General features: G+C 43.6%; 2 protein-coding genes across 4 annotated transcripts in view; both read left to right on the forward strand.

The window, feature by feature from the left end:
* Window positions 1-901: 901 nt before the first annotated feature.
* DDT (D-dopachrome tautomerase) lies at window positions 902-3,436 on the forward strand. Its single transcript, XM_045887215.3, has 3 exons — window positions 902-1,102; window positions 1,431-1,606; window positions 3,164-3,436. Exons 1-3 carry the CDS (start codon window positions 995-997, stop codon window positions 3,234-3,236), a joined length of 357 nt encoding a protein of 118 aa, XP_045743171.1. The 5' UTR covers window positions 902-994; the 3' UTR covers window positions 3,237-3,436.
* Window positions 3,437-5,870: 2,434 nt separating this feature from the next.
* Window positions 5,871-16,411, forward strand: part of CABIN1 (calcineurin binding protein 1) — a 155,960-nt gene continuing 145,419 nt past the window's right edge. For 2 of the 3 annotated variants that reach the window (XM_045887216.3, XM_064578077.1), the window contains exon 1: window positions 5,871-5,950. The gene's annotated coding sequence lies outside the window, so the exon portion shown is untranslated. Of the gene's footprint in view, window positions 5,951-6,333; window positions 6,356-16,411 lie in introns of those variants that run through there. The other variant, XM_064578076.1, reaches the window with a different exon arrangement.

Genomic DNA, 16,411 nt, shown 5'->3' on the forward strand with positions numbered 1-16,411 from the left:
CCTGGTCAAGAGAAGTGTAGATTCCTACATATAACGTGAAGTCGCCTTATTTGGAAATGGTAGCAACACAGTAAAAAAAAAAAAAGAATTAGGATGGAGCCCGGTAAAGGCCCCTACAGGTGTGTATGTTTTGGGTGTGTTCAAACCCCCATTTTATGAAACGGCATAAAGAAAACCTCATTTACAATAAACTCGGGAGGCCAGAAGGGGGAGCTCTCACACCTACTACTCCTTGCAGCTCTTTGCAACCTCAACAGGAAGAACCCTACCTTGCATCCCGAAGGGAAAGAAGACTACATACTACCAGCAGAGGAAAGAAAGATACCCCCAACCCCCCTGCCCCGTCCATCCAGTGCGACACTGTCACAACTCAGCCACTGAAACGCGACCACACTCTTTCAGCTTATTCCCGCGGACTTTGTGTTTGTAACAGTCCCAACTCCTCCCTTTCCTCTGTTAAAAAACGCTTCTCTTCTTTGTTGGTTGGACTTGGCTGTGGTTTTGTCTTCGGCTGCGTGTCCCAAATTGCAATTCTCTGCCATCCTCGAAGAAACCCATTTTTACTGGTAAAATAACTGGCTATTTTATTTTCGGGGTTAACAATCTAAATATGGGCTAGGAAGCAGAGGACTGCACCACCCAGCAGCCCAGGGAGCCAGAAAACCCCCGGCCAGTGTGTCGGGAGCCGGTAGAGGCCGGGACACTGTGGGCCGGGCCGTGGCTCAGCCAGTCGGCTCGGGACGGCGTCAGACACCTCACTCTTCCCCCTCTCCCGGTCCGGCCTTAGCACTTCCGGAAGTCAGCGCCAGCAGAGGAGGGGTGGTGTAGACTATGCAGCCAATCCGGGGGCGCTGCTGCCTGCCCAGCCAATAAGGAGCCTGGTTTCCGTGGCGCCCGGCCCCTGCTGCCTAGTCCGCTACCCTTGCGAACAGCGCCCCGGACTTGGTGCGTTCTTTCTCTGCTGCTGTGGCCCACCTGTTCCTTCCGGCCAAACATGCCGTTCGTCGAGCTGGACACGAACTTGCCCGCCGGCCGTGTGCCCGCAGGACTGGAGAAGCGGCTCTGCGCGGCCACTGCAGCCATCCTGAGCAAACCTGAGGACGTGAGCGTGGGCCGGGGAGCATCCGGCGGGAGGAGGCTGGTGGGCCGGGGGTCAGGCTCTGTCCGCGCCCCGGCTTCCCCACCGCGACCCGGGCTCTTCGTCGCAGGGGTCCCCGCCCGCCAGGCCCTGGCCTCCCGCTCTCCCCACCCCTCATGTCTGCTCCGTGCTGCCTTCCCTGGCCCTGACACCGACGTGACCGTCAAGGACCCCGCCCCGAGCCTCTAGCCCTGACCCCAGGGGCCGGCGCTTGTCGGCTCTCGTCCTCCCGGGTCCTCAGCGCGAACTCGGCCTGCACCGGCTTCAGGTGAAACTTTCGTGTTCCCCGCAGCGCGTGAACGTAACGGTGCGACCAGGTCTGGCCATGGCGGTGAACGGCTCCACGGAGCCCTGCGCGCAACTCCTCATCTCCTCCATCGGTGTGGTAGGCACAGCCGAGGACAACCGTGGCCACAGCGCCCGATTCTTCGAGTTCCTCACCAAAGAGCTGAACCTGGGCCAGGATCGGTGCGTGGGGGCAGGGAGAGGATGGGGGCAGTGATCCCATACCAGAGCTCCTTCTAAGGTTGGGAGAAAAATGCATTCCTCGCCCTGCTCAGATGGGCCTAGTGCCCTGGGCCCTCGGATGGTGGGTCCACCCTCAGAATGGTAGCGGAATTGAATGAATTCCTGACTCTGCTATGGTCCTCTTGACACCTGGGCAAGGCGTGGCCTTGCAAACCTGTTAACATCTGTGCTGTGGGAAGGCTCTACTTTAACCGCTCCCTGGGGGAATTGCTAGAGTCCTGTGGGATGGCCATGCACTGTATCTGCCTTGGCACTGGGTAGGGTAGAACGTTATTAACCTGACAAAGCTATGGCCATTTATCATCCGCCTTTAGTGTTCTCCACATCTTAGAAAATCAAGAATAATTTTCTAGGAGAACTTCTCCAGGCTGGTTGGGAGGAATTCTGGGTATGTCCTGAGGCTGTGTGACCTTTGGGCCTGTAGCCAACTAGGTCCCAGGTGGCTCCCAGCCTCCTAGGAGGCTCAGGAAGTAGTGGAAAGAACATTGGCTTGGATGTCTGGAGACCTGAGTTCTGGGTCCCTCACAGCTGGGGGATGCCTGACAAACCTGGAAATGAACCATCTCTGGTTTGTAGGCTTCTCTTCTGTGAACAGAGGGGAATGTATTAAATGATCACCCAAGAAGCCTGAACAGCCTCCCAACCTGGGATTCGGTGTCAGAGTTAGTTTTTTTCTGGGTGAAAAATATTCCTGAGCCAAGCCCATGCCTATGAGGAACTAAGAGCATGAGAAGCTTGAAAGAACCTTCTAGAATGGATCCTTTGTTGGCCCAGGAAGACTGGTGAGGAATGGTTATTCCTGGGAGTGCTCAGACCTGGTCCTCAAGTTGGGGTGAGATAATAATTGTAAGAACAATACGTAACATGTGAATGCTTACCGTGTGCCACATTATCTCTAGATACCTTATGTGCATCATCCCATTTGATCCATGCAAGCTCTGTCCCTCTGTTCACATCACCTTGTGCAGACATGCCATCCCTGTGAGGTTTACAGATGGGAAAACTAAACCTGTCACACCAACCCTTCCCCTACTACCCTTCAGGTTACCCCAAGTATCTTGCTCTTCACCAGGAACTTCCCATCACTTCTATGAAAGAGGCATGTTTGTTCATTCCATAGACATCAGTGGGGGGGAGGGGGGCTCACCTTGTGCCTGGTTTTGAGCTAGGCTTTGAGAAAACAAAGGTGGCTGGGGCACTGCACATGCCCCCAGGGAGCCTGCATTTTGGAAGCAGGAGGGCTGCCCCTTTGAGTCCACAGACAGCGCATACAGTGACCATAGAGGCTGCTGTGTTGTCTGGGGCAGCCACCATCCTGCCCCTGACTGGCCCACAGTGGGAGATCATTAATGGGTTGGGGCAGGCTTACAAAATGCCTGCTAGGTTAAGGCAGGCTGGTCTGGGAGCCCATGGTAGGAGTGCCCAGCTAGGCATTGGAATATAAGGCATTAGCCAAGGAGCTGATAACATTTTTTTTTTTCTTTTTTTCTCTTGAAGGATGATTATCCGCTTTTTCCCCCTGGAGCCCTGGCAGATTGGCAAGAAAGGGACAGTCATGACTTTCCTATGATTGGCACAGAGGGCATCAGGGCATGCATCTGTCAGCTGTCTGCCCCTTCCAGAGAGGCCTCCTGGCAGAGTAAGGGCCTGGTGGATACCAGCTTCTGGCACTCCTTCATGCAGATGTGCCTGTGACCTCACAGTCATCATCTTCCCCATCCTCATGTCAAATAAATGAAGAGATTTCGTCTTTCTTTTTTTTCCACCCCACCCCGAGACCTCTGTCTTTCAAACATGATTTCTTTATCTCCCTTTACCCCTCCCTGGCATTCTGGGTCACCCTGGGCAGCAGGGTTGGTTTATGAGGTGGGAACTTTAGGGAACCTGAGAGGTGGGATGTTTCCTGTCTTCCGGGCCACTGTCTCATGTATTGTAGGTAGGCTGCTCAAATCCAAGGGTGGAAGGTGCAGCCTGGAGGTCCTGCTCTCCATGCCTGTGTGCTGGCTGATAGGGCTGGCAGCTGGTCCAGGCTGGGTGTTCCTCCAGATTTTGCTGACCAGATGGATGTTCCTGTCCTCAGCTTGAGCTGGCCCATGCAGCCTGCTGCCCATAGAATGCTGTGCCCAGCAGGGGAGCAGAACATCTGGGCTTCAGAAGGGACCTTTCCTGGGCATTCCCAAACTCCATCTTCTCCCATGAGTCTTGCTGAGAATCCTCTGTAGCTGTGCACCTTGTAAAAGCCATGTCCTGGAATAGCAAACCTAGAAATGCAATGTCTGCCACTAGAAAAGGAATGAATGCAATTGCCATCTAAATACTATACCATGCTTTCACATTTCAGGGGATATATGGGCAGGGTGGGGGAGTCTAAAGGGTGTCCTTTTCAGTTTCCTTCCAGTTGCTTGATGCAGAGTTTACATACCATGACCCTTAGACACGGTTGTGAGCACTGTATTTACCTCTAGAGTTGAAAGTCCCATCTTTCTTGTCTTAGTACACCTGTGAAATACCAAATAGAGATTTTTAGCCTGTGCTGTCAACATGGTAAAGTTAGTTTCCAGTGGCGTGTTCTTGTGCTTGTGGTGTGTGTACCTGACCACTACTGTGGACTCTCATTAAAACCTAGAGCTTGGAGTTCCTTCCTTTGGCTCCATCCCAAATGTTCCTGCGCTCATTCCTTCTGCCAACATGGGTGTCCTGCTTCCCAGAGGGGCTCAGGGAATGTTCATGGGTTGAATCTGAATGAATGGTTGAAGTGCCCAAGGAGGGGTTCAGGTTATGTCCCTAGACGGGACATAAAGCAGCAAGCAGCCTCCTATCTGGTCCACCTTAAGTGTCTTAGCCCAACTGTAGTGAGAGTGATGTCATCTGGTTGCTGTGGGCGACTGTCCCCTCCCCCTCCATATTATCCCCACTGTGGCCCTGAGCTTTGCACCCTGGTATTACTATGCTGCCTGAGGATCCTGCATGGCCTGCCCTGTTTCTCACCTCCAAAAGCTTGCCACACAGCTCCCTGCTGCGTGGACTACCCTTCCCATCTTTTTTTTTTTTTTTTAAGATTAAGGGGGGTGGACTGAGAGAGGGCACAAGCAGGGGGAGCAGCAGGCAGAGGGAGAAGCAGGGTCCCCACTGAGCAGGACTCTGGGATCATGACCTGAGTGGAAGGCACACACTTTTTTTTAAAAAAAGATTTTTAAAAAATTTTATTTGACAGAGAAAGACACAGTGAGAGAGGGAACACAAATGGGGAGTGGGAGAGGGAGAAGCAGACTCCCTGCTGAGCAGGAGCCTGATGCAGGACTCGATCCCGGGACTCCAGGATCATGACCTGAGCCGAAGGCAGTCGCCTAACCAACTGAGCCACCCAGGCGCCCGGAAGGCACACACTTAGCCGACTGAGCCACCCAGGCGTCCCACGACTCCATTACTTTTGCAACTCCTGTGTATCACTAAAGCTTTATTGTTCTGAACTGAAGCTATGAGTTCTTCACCATGATTTTATCGTCTTTATGTACGGTCAAAGAGAAAGCCATAATATTCATTCCTATTTAAATCATTTTTGCTGGACTCAAGCAACTACGAATTTCAACCACCACTTGTGAAACCTTTCCCTAAAAGGCTTAGCTCCCAAGGGTTTAACCTCTCAACCCGAGGCCGTTTCCGGAAAACTATAAATGCTGACTCCTCTTTTCAGGTTTGGAATTCTGTCACTCCCTCCTCAGCCCGTTCATTTACCCGATCTTGAATTTTTGTTTTTGTTTTATCTTTCTTTCAATAGTTCATTGTATCTGTGCCTTTTGGGCTTCAAATCCTCTTCAGAAAGAGGTGAGGCACAGGGTATATCAAGGAGAACGCTCCTTCTACCCTGGTTCCCCCTAAGTGTTCCTCAAGTTTCCATTGCCTTCAGAGCACCTGTCCCAAGTTGTATCAAATAGTAACACCTCCCATCATTTAGCGACTGCTCGGGGCCAGGCACCAAATTCGGCGTTTCCCAAATATTACAACTGGTGGGGAACAGAGGTCGGAACCTCAAGCCGGCGCTCCGAGCCCACAATAGTTCGAGTGCCCAAATGCAGGGACTGGAACGGTTTACACTCGCGCGGCTGGCTTCACGCAGCCCCCGGTGTCCCAGAGAGCTCGCTCCGTGGGCGAGCGGAGCGTGCGCCCTCGCTGATTGGCTAGCGGAGCCGGTACCGAAACCAATGGGAGCGCGCCTTATTGTCAGGCGCGCAGCCGGCCGGCGCGGGGGTCGGGGCAGGCTGGCCGTTGCCGTGGAGACGCCTGGTGAGTTCCCGGGTGGCTGGTTTGGGGGCATCCCCCGGGTGGGGGCGCGGCTCTGCTGAACCAAGGAAGGGAGCCGGGGCGCGGGCTTGAGGGGCGGTGGGCGCGGGGCCAAGGCCGGTGCGGACGCGGGGGAGGGGGCGCCTCCGGTAGCCTGAGTGCCACATTCGGGGAAACCGAGGCTGGAGGGCGGGAGCGGCGAGGCCGGGGCTCTTGACTTCCTCGCGGGCCTCTTCATGGCTCTTGCCGTCACCCTGGGGTGCCTAGGACGGGCTCCAGCCTCGGGAGTGGTTCTCGGTGACAGCAGCGGGAGCCACCATTGATTGTGCGTCTGCCGGTGTTGAGCCCGGTGCTAACCCTTTACTTCACTTACGTCCTTTTAGTTCACCTTCCCAGCAGCCCCGCTAGGTGAGTGCTGTTAATAGCGCCATTTATACGGGTGGAAACGGAGGCCCAGATGAGGTGAAGGGTCTTGTCCAGAGTCAGCCAACTAACTGTGTCAGCCCAAGTCTAGACTGAAAAAAAAAATTTTTTTTTTTTAAAGATTTTATTCTTAAGTAGTCTGTACACCCAACGTGGGGCTTGAACTTATAACCCGGAGATGAAGCGTTGCATGCTCTACCGACTGAGGAAGCCAGGCACGCATAGACTGAAAATCTTGAGTGCACTGCTTCCCAGGAGGTGGAGGAGGACCCCAGTTAGGTAGAGCCTACTGACGCTCAGGTGTCTGCACAAGTGATTTTGGAGCCACGGAACTCTTTGGGGCCTGGGTTACTATGGGTCTGTGGTTCATAACTGTGGGACTTAGGGTTTCATGCAGCTACAGTTCCTTCTCTGAGATTCGTAACTGTGGTTAGAACTAAAATATCCTTTGAGTGGTCTCCTTTAGAGGTCGGCAAACTTATGTTGTAAGTGTAATAATACTTATAATATTAATATAATTATATCATAGTATGTTGTGAATATAATTGCATATTTATAATAGTATTTTAGGCTTAGGGGGCCTACTCTTGTCTACTCAGTTCTGGCATTATACATTGGATACAGGCAGAGACAATAGGTAAGCGAGTGGCAGTGTTCCAATAAAATTTTATTTATGGACACTGAAATTTGAATCTTATGTAATTTTATATAATTTTCATGTGTCACGAATTTTTTCATCCATTTAAAAATGTTAAAACTGGGGTGCATGGGTGACTCACTTGGTTAAGCTTCTGCCTTCGGCTCAGGTCATGATCCCAGTGGCCTGGGATCAGCCCCGAATCAGGCTCCCTGCTCAGCAGGGAGCCTGCTTCTCCCTCTCCTCCTGGCTTGTGCTCTGTGTCTCTCTCTTTCTCAAATAAATAAATAAAATCTTAAAAAGTCAAAACCATTCTTTGCTCCTAGGCTGTACAAAAACGGTAGGCTAGTTAGCTTGCTGACCCCTAATCTAGCCCCAAACCTCATAGGATAAAGGAAACTGAGATTCAGAGAGGGGTCTCTTATGCCAAGCTAACCACACAGCCAGGAAGTAACACAACTCGGCCTAAAATCTAAGCTTCCTGACTCCCAGACCAGAGCATGTCAGGAAACACCACTGCTTATCACTGACTGGGTCAAGATGCTGAGGTACTTAAGGTGTGCTGTTCTTTATCATGTGTTCTTAAGGCCATGGAAACCATGGTCTAAAGAGTTTGGAAATTTGTGACATTAAACTCCTGAATGTGCTATTCTAGGATAATATGATTGCTGGGCTGGGAGTCTGAGAAATGAATAGATACTTTCTTTCTTTATTCAATAGCTGCTTTTTTTTTTTTTTTTTTTGTGCTGCTTTTAGTGGGTTTCTGGGGTTTCTGGTGAATAATACAGACATGGTCCCCATCCTCACATTGCTTACAGATGATGAATACATAATCTCAAGTGCTCAAGTGGCTATTTCTTTTTAAACTGTTTATTTTAAACTAATTTTAGATTTAGAGAAAAGTTGCAACAATAATACAGAGTTTCCTTATTTCCTTCACCCTGCTTCTAATGTTAACATCTTACAGAATCATAATACAACTATCAAGAGCAGGAAACTAATATTAATACAGTATTATTAACCCAATTGTAAACCTAGTTTGAATCTGACCAGTTTTGCACAATGTTCTAGTTTCCACTCTATGATTCTAACTTCCCATATTGCATTTAGTTATTGCTCCTTAGTCTCCTTAGTCCTTAACGATCACATAGTTGTCTTTCTTAGCCTTGATATTTTTCAAGAGTACTGATCAGTTATTTTGTCTAATATCCCTCAACTTGGATTTGTCTAATGTTTTCTCATAATTCATGTGAGGTTATGCATTTTTGGCCAGAATAACACAAACAGTGTGTTGTCCTCAGTGTATCATATCAAGGAGTTCAAGATGCTGATATGTCTTATTACTGGTGATAGTTATCTTCATTGCTTGGTTTAGTCTGCCAGGTTTCTATACTATGAAGTTACTATCTTTCCCTTTAGTAACTATCTTGGGGGAAATACTTTGGAAGGATGGGAATTCTGGTTCTCACAAATTTATGCCCACTGACCATAGTTAGCATCCATCTGTGGGTCTCTGTGGTGTTTGCCTAAAGGTAATTACCTGTTTCTTTCTTTCTACACTTATTAATTCAAATTCAGTTAAAGGAAGAACTATCCCTTCTCTCATTTATATATATTAGTATGGGCCCCATAGATACTCATTTTATTCCATGGGTTAAAATCAAATGTTACCATTATTTTGTTCACTGTTCTGGCTTTGTTTGTTCAGGATCTCCTTCAGGTTAGCTGCTGTGTCCTCTTAACGAATCCTCATCATTTTTTGGAGCATTTACTTATTTTCTGGCACCTCAAGATGTTCCAGACTCATCTTGTGTTTTCTCTGCCCCAAACCTGGAATCACACTTCTTGTTGTCTTTAGCCTTCTAGTATCCAATCAAGATACTATTCTGCACAGTTCCTTAGGTTAGTTCTTTTCTTCCTCATACCCTTCAGTGTGGTTATGTAATTTGTAATACAGTAGGTTCATTGTTAACGTTTATATTTCATTTTGGGTTCCCTGTAGATCTCAGTTGGTTTTAATTATCTTTTGACTGGGAAACATGACTGTGGTTCTAAGAGTAAGAACTGTAACAAAGGTATACTCAGGGAGGTGTCACTCCCTCCCCTACCCCTGCCACCTTGTTCCGGTTCTCCCCTACATTTCACCCCTTTCCCACTCATCCCCTGTAGCTAACTGATCTCTTTGGTGTCTGGATTATCTTTTCTTCTGCACAAATGAACAGGTGGTTGTGTATTTTCTTATATCCTCTTCTTTCGTATATGAAAGATGGCATGCTATAGATAATTGTGTTTGCTTTTTTCACTTAAAAATGTCTTGAAAATCACCCATATGTGTTCATAGAGATCTTATTCATTTTTAAAAACAGTTTTATTGAGATAAAAATTTATACACAATTTGCCTATTCATTGAGATAAAATTTACATACAGTTCTGTGGTTTTTAATATTCACAGAGTTGTGCGTCACCACAATCAATTTCAGAACATCTTTGTCATGCCAGCAAGAAACCCTGTACCTGTTAGCCATCACTTCTCATTGCCTCCTCCCCTAGCCCTAGGCTGTTACTAATACTTTCTGTCTGTATAGATTTGCTTGTTCTGGACATTTCATATGAACGGGATCATGCAATATGTGGTCTGTGACTGGCTTCTTTCACTTAGCATGATGTTTTCTTTTCTTTTTTTTTTAAAGATTTTATTTATTTATTTGACAGAGAGAGACACAGTGAGAGAGGGAACACAAGCAGGGGGAGTGGGAGAGGGAGAAGCAGGCTTCCCGCAGAGCAGGCAGCCCAATGCAGGGCTCGATCCCAGGACCCTGGGATCATGCCCTGAGCTGAAGGCAGATGCTTAACGACTGAGCCACCCAGGCGCCCCTAGCATGATGTTTTCACGGTTCGTCCTGTTGTCAGGAGTCTATTACTTTTTATGGCTGAATGATATTCTGTTGTATGGATATACCACATTTTATTTATCCAATTATCAGTTGATGGACATTTGGATTGGTTCTACTTTTTGGTTATATGAATAACGCTGCTATAAACATTTCCTCATTAATTTTTACAGCAGCTGTATATTACTTCATTGTGTGGATGTACCATAGTTTATTCATCCACTATACTATTGATAGCCATTTAAGTTGTTTCCAGTCTCTTGGAATTGCAAACAGTGCTGGAATGAATAACCCTGCGTATACGTATTTCATATTGTTGGAGGTACCTCTCTAGGATTGATTCCTAGAAGTAGAATTGCTGGGTTGAAAGGTAAGGGCATTTGTAATTTTGTTAGCTGTTGTTAAATTCCCTTCCAGAGTGGTTGTGCCAGTTTGCATTCCCATCAACAATGTATGAAAATAGTGCCTGTTTCCTGACAACCTCCAACATGGTATGCTGTTAATTTTGTGAATTTGAATTTTTTGTGAGGGCAATAGTGTGATAGAAGTAGTGTCTCAGTGCTATTTTAATTTGCATTTCTCTAATTATGAGTATGAACATTTTTTCATATCCTTGAGGGCCAGTTGTATGTCTGTTTTTGTGAATTGTCTATTCATATAGTTTCCCCATTTTTCTATCAGGTTTTTTTTCCCTTTGCTTGTGTTATAATACACTTAATATGAAATATAATTTTTAAACTATTTTTAAGTGTACAGTTCCATGGCATTAAGTACATCTACATTGTTGTGCATCCATCACTAGCATATGTCTTCCAGAACTTTTATTTCCATCTTCCCAAACTAAACCTGTGTACCTATTAAACACTCCCCATTCTTCCCTTCCCCCGGCCCTTGGCAACCACCATTTTACTTTCTGTCTTTATGAATTTGACTGCTTTAGGTATCTTGTATAAGTGGAATCACACACTGTCATTCTGTGCTGGCTTATTTCACTTAGCATGTCTTCAAGGTTCATACGTATTATAGCATGTGTCAGAATGTCCTTCCTTCTTAAGACTGAATAATATTCCATTGTATGTATATACCACATTTTTTTAAAAAGTAGGCTCCATGACCAGTGTGGAGCCTAATGTGGGGCTTGAACTCATGACCCCAAGATCAAGACCTGAGCTGAGATTGAGTCAGATGCTTCATCGACAGACATCCAGAAGCCCCTTGTTTATTCATTCATCTGTGAGTGGACACTTACTTGGGTTGCTTCTACCTTTTGGCTATTGTGAATAATGCTGTCTCCCTCAGTTTTTAAGAGCTCTTTATGTGTTTGTCTACAGTATATGTTGCAAATATTTTCTCCCAATTTATCAGTTGACTTTTGACTTTTTTTCTGATTAAAAAAATTTTTTTTTAAGATTTTATTTATTTATTTGACAGAGAGAGAGATAGTGAGAGCAGGAACACAAGCAGGGGGAGTGGGAGAGGGAGAAGCAGGCTTCCCGCTGAGCAGGGAGCCCGATGCAGGGCTCGATCCCAGAACCCTGGGATCATGACCTGAGCTGAAGGCAGATGCTTAACGACTGAGCCACCCAGGTGCCCCTAAAAATTTTTTTTCTGATCAAATTTTTTTTCAATTTTATTGAGGTATAATTGACATATAGCGCTATGCAAGTTTAAGGTATATAGCATAATGACTTGACTTACATGTATTGTAAAATAATTATCACAATTAGTTTTGCTAACATCTGTCATCTCATCTCACCTCATATAGATACAAAAAAAAAAAAGAAAAGAAAAAATGTTTTTCTCTTGTGATAAGAACTCTTAGGATTTACTCTCTTAACTTGCAAATATATCATATAGCTGTGTTAACTATAATTATCATGTACATTATATCCCTAGTACTTACTTATAACTGGAAGTTTGTACCTTTAGGCCACATTCATCCAATTCTCTTTCCCACCCCTTCCCCACCTCCTGCCTCTGGTAATGACAAATCTGATATCTTCTATGAATTTGGGTTGTTTTGTTTTTATTTGTTTGTTTGGTTTTTATTTATTTATTTATTTATATTTTTTTAAAGATTTAATTACTTTATTTATTTGAGAGAGAGAGAGAGAAATAGCATGAGAGGGGAGAGGGTCAGAGGGAGAAGCAGGCTCCCTGCTGAGCCGGGAGCCCAATGCGGGACTCGATCCCAGGACTCTGGGATCACGACCCGAGCCAAAGGCAGTCGCTTAACTAACTGAGCCACCCAGGCGCCCTGTTTGTTTGGTTTTTAGATTGCCATATAAGTGAGATCATATAGTATTTGTCTTTTTCTGTGTGACTTATTTCACTTCGCATAATGCTGTAAAGGTCCATCCATTTTGTCACAAATGGCAGGGTTTCCTTCTTTTTTTATGGTTGAATAATATTCCATTGTGTGTGTGTGTGTGTGTGTGTGTGTTTGTATGTACGTACATATATATACACACATGTAATTTCTTTATTCATCCATAGATGGACACTTACATTGTTTCCATGTCTTGGCTATTGTAAACAGTGCTGCTAAGAACATGGGTATGCAGATATCTCTCAGACATGGTGTTTCCATTTCCTTCAGATGCATTCCCAGAAGTGGGATTGCTGGATCATATAGTAATTCTATTTTTATTTTTTGAGGAACCTCCATTATTTTCCATAGGAGCTGTACCAATTTACAGTGCCACCAACAATACACACGGGTCCCTTTTCTCCACATTCTCACTGGCGTTTGTTATCTCTTGTCTTTTTGGTGATAGCCATTCTAACAGGTTCGTGAGATGATAACTCATTGTGGTTTTGATTTGCATTTCCCTTATAATTAGTGATGAGCCACCTCTTCATGGACCTGTTGGCCATATTTTATTTTCTTTGGAAAAATGTCTAGTCAGATGCTTTGCCCATTTTTAAATTGGATTATTTGGGTTTTGTTTTATTTTGTTTGTTTTCTTGCTATTGAATTTTATGAGTTCTTTATATATTTTGGATATAAACCCTGATCAGATATATGTTTTGCAAATATTTTTCCTAGTTTATAAGTTGTCTTCTCATTTTGTTGATTGTTTCTTTTCCTGTGTAGAAGCTTTTTAGTTTGATGTAGTCCCACTTGTTTGTTTTTGCTTTTGTTGCTTGTGCTGATGTTTTTGTCATGCAAAATTTAAAACATTTATATGTAGTTAAATTTATTAATTTTTTTTTTTTTTTTTACTGCCTCTGGATTTTGGATCATTGTGAGAAAGCCTTTCCATATACAGGGTTAAAGAGGAAATCATCCATGTTTTTCTCTAGTATTTGTCTGGTTCCTTTTGTTTTCATTTAGATCCCCAATTCATTTGCAGTTTATTTATGTATATGGTGTGAGTTAAGGATCTAATTTTATCTTTTTCCAAATGGCTACTAGTTTTTCCCAGCGACTCTTGTTACAATGTTCATTTTTTTTTTTTTTTAAAGATTCTACCCATTTATTTGAGACAGAGAGAATGAGAGAGAGATAGCACATGAGAGGGGGGAGGGTCAGAGGGAGAAGCAGGCTCCCTGCCGAGCAGGGAGCCCGATGCGGGACTCGATCCCGGGACTCCAGGACCATGACCTGAGCCGAAGGCAGTCGCTTAACCAACTGAGCCACCCAGGCGCCCTACAATGTTCATTTTGACTCCAGTGATTTGAGATACCACCTTTTTCATATTTTACATTTTCATATGTACTCGAGTCTAATTCTGAACATGGTTTCTCTATCTATGCATGTGCCAATACCACAGTTTTAAGTACTTAGGCTTTATATAGTATTCTTTAATGTGTGTTGGGGCTCATCGCCTCCTGTAGCTTTTCTTCTTCACTGTTTTCCTAGCTATTTGTACATTTTTGTTTTTCCATATGAACTTTAGTATCAACTTGTCTAGTATCTTGTTGGTATTTTTATTTGTATTGCATTCACTTTATAAATTAACTTAGGGAGAACTGACATTTTTATAATGCTGAATCCTGTCCAAGAACAGAGGATGTCTTTCCATTTGTTCAACTTTACTCTTGTATCTTTTGGTAGCATTTAAAAATTTTTCCTTGCATAGGTTGCACATTTCTTGTTAACTTCATTTCTAAATATTTAATCATCTTTGTTGCTATTACTAACAGAACTTTTCTCTATCATAATGTCTTCTGTTTATATTTTGATTATGTGAAAGCTGTTGACTTTTGTATGTTAATTTTGTATCATGCTACTTCATTGAGTTCTTTTAAGTTTTATCATTGATTTTGGGGGTTTTCCAGGTATTCTATTATATTGTATAAAATTAACGATTGTTTTACTTCTTCTTTATTCATTCTTATACCTCTAATTGGTTTCCCTCTTCTAATGGCATTGCTAATACGCTAAATATAGTGGTGGGTAGTAGCAGACATAATGGACATCCTTGCTTTGCTCCTGATATTAATGGAAATGCCTCTAGTGTTTCTCTATTAAATAAGATTTTGGCTTTAGGACTAAGGTATATAAGAAAGTATTACTTAATTCCTATTTTCTTGAGTATTTTTTATCATGGGGGGTGTTGAATTTTGTCAAAGGCTTTCTTTTCTATGGGGATAATCACAGGATTCTCCCCCCCTTAGGTGATTTTGTTGTGTTTTCACACATATGAGTATTTGTGTTTTCATGGTTAGTATTTCTTTACATTTCTCCAATTTTAGCTGGATTTCCAGAAGTTGTTTAATAGGAAGTACATAAATTTTTAAATAGAAGCACCTATCTTCTGTTGTTGTTGATGGTGGTGGTGATGGCAGTGGTAGTGTTAGTAAATTCTAGTTTTAATGTGTTGTGATCAGAGATTTTTAAAAATGTTTTTATAGAAGATGTTTTCTTTGTGATTTAATATATGCTCGATTGTTTTGTGAATATGCTGTAAGTGCCAGAGAATGTGTAGTCTCTGTTAGCAGAGTATAGAGTGGTATGCATCTGTAAGTTTTCCTGTAATCATTTTGTTGTTTAGATCTTCTGTCTTCTTACTTATTTTTTCCTCCGTTTGACCTTATACTGATAGTGGCGAATGAAAGTCTCTTATTATTAGTGTGTTTTTATTTATGTGTCCTTGCATCTCCTGTGTTTTTGTTTCATACAGTTGGTTGCTGTATTTGGTGTGTATTCCTTTTTTTTTTTAAAGATTTTATTTATTTATTAGAGAGAGAGAATGTGTGTGTGTGAGTTGGGGGAGAGGTGGAGGGAGAAGGAGAGAATCTTAAGCCGACTCAGCGCTGAGCACAGAGCCCAGCAAGGGGCTTGATCTCAGACCCTGAGATCATGACCTGAGCCGAAATCCAGAGTCCGGACTCTCAACTGACTGAGCCACCCAGGCGCCCCAAGACTGGCTTCTTTCACTCAACATAATGCCTTTGAGATTCATCCAAGTTGTTACATGCATTAGTTAATTTGTTTCTTTTGATGGGCAGTATTATTCCACCTGTTATATTTGGTTTGTCTCTACTTTTTGGTAATTTGAATGAAGTGCCTTTTAAACATTTACATACAGGCTTTGTGTGAACATTTCTCTAGGGTAAATAGCTGGGATGAGATTGCTGTGTCATATGGTAACTGTGTGCTTAACTTTGTAAGAAACTATTTTCCGGCATTGGTGGTACTGTTTTGCGTTCCTTTTTTTTTTTTTTTTAAAGATTTTATTTATTATTTATTTATTTATTTGACAGAGAGAGAGAGAGAGCACAAGCAGAGGGAGTGGCAGGCAGAGAGAGAAGCAGGCTCCCCACTGAGCAAGGGGCCTGATTTGGGGCTTGATCCCAGGACTTTGGGATCATGACCTGAGTGGAAGGCAGACCCTTAACCGACTGAGCCACCTAGGCTCCCCCCGTTTTGCATTCCTGTCAGCATTGTGTGAATTTCAGTTGCTCTGTATCCTCACCAGGACTTGGCATTATTGGTTTTTTTAAAAATGTGGCCATTCTAATAGGTGTGTAGTAGTATCTCATCATGGTTTTAATTCACATTTCTCTGATGACTAATGATATTGGATATCTTTTAATGTACTTATTTGCAGTGTGTATGAGGTATCCAAGTCTTTTGATAATTTTTTAATAGTTTTTTTTGAAACCCCAGGTTTTGAAGATTTTCTCCAATGTTTTCTTAGTTTTATATGTTTAGATATGATACATTTTGAGTTAATTTTTGTATTTAATTTTTGATCAAGTTTTTTTTTTTAATTTTTATTTTTTCCATTTTGGTTGTGTACTTGTTCCAGTACCATTTCTTGCAAAGAAAATCTTTACTGCATTGACTTGTCTTTGCGTTGTTGCTGGTAATCAGTTGGCCATATTTGTTTGGGTTTATTTATGGGCTCTATTTTATTTCATTGATTTATGTGTCTATCTCTTCATCAACACCACAATGTCTTGATTTTATTGTAGCTTTATTGTAAGTCTTAGAATTAGGCAGCATGTTTCTTCCAACTTTATTTATTTATTTATTTTTTCAAAACTGGATTATTCCCTGGG

This window comes from Mirounga angustirostris, unplaced genomic scaffold (genome assembly GCF_029215605.1).
Source record: "Mirounga angustirostris isolate CCGP_5_RB_7025 unplaced genomic scaffold, mMirAng1.0.hap1 SCAF_14, whole genome shotgun sequence".
In the NCBI taxonomy this organism is placed as follows: Eukaryota; Metazoa; Chordata; class Mammalia; order Carnivora; family Phocidae; genus Mirounga; species Mirounga angustirostris.

Bases quoted from the DNA above. Each gene is read 5' to 3' on its own strand.
- DDT (XM_045887215.3), top strand. From the start codon at position 995: ATGCCGTTCGTCGAGCTGGACACGAACTTGCCCGCCGGCCGTGTGCCC. The intron at 1,103-1,430 runs GTGAGCGTGGGC...TGTTCCCCGCAG, and splicing joins TCCTGAGCAAACCTGAGGAC to CGCGTGAACGTAACGGTGCG. The intron at 1,607-3,163 runs GTGCGTGGGGGC...TTTCTCTTGAAG, and splicing joins CTGAACCTGGGCCAGGATCG to GATGATTATCCGCTTTTTCC.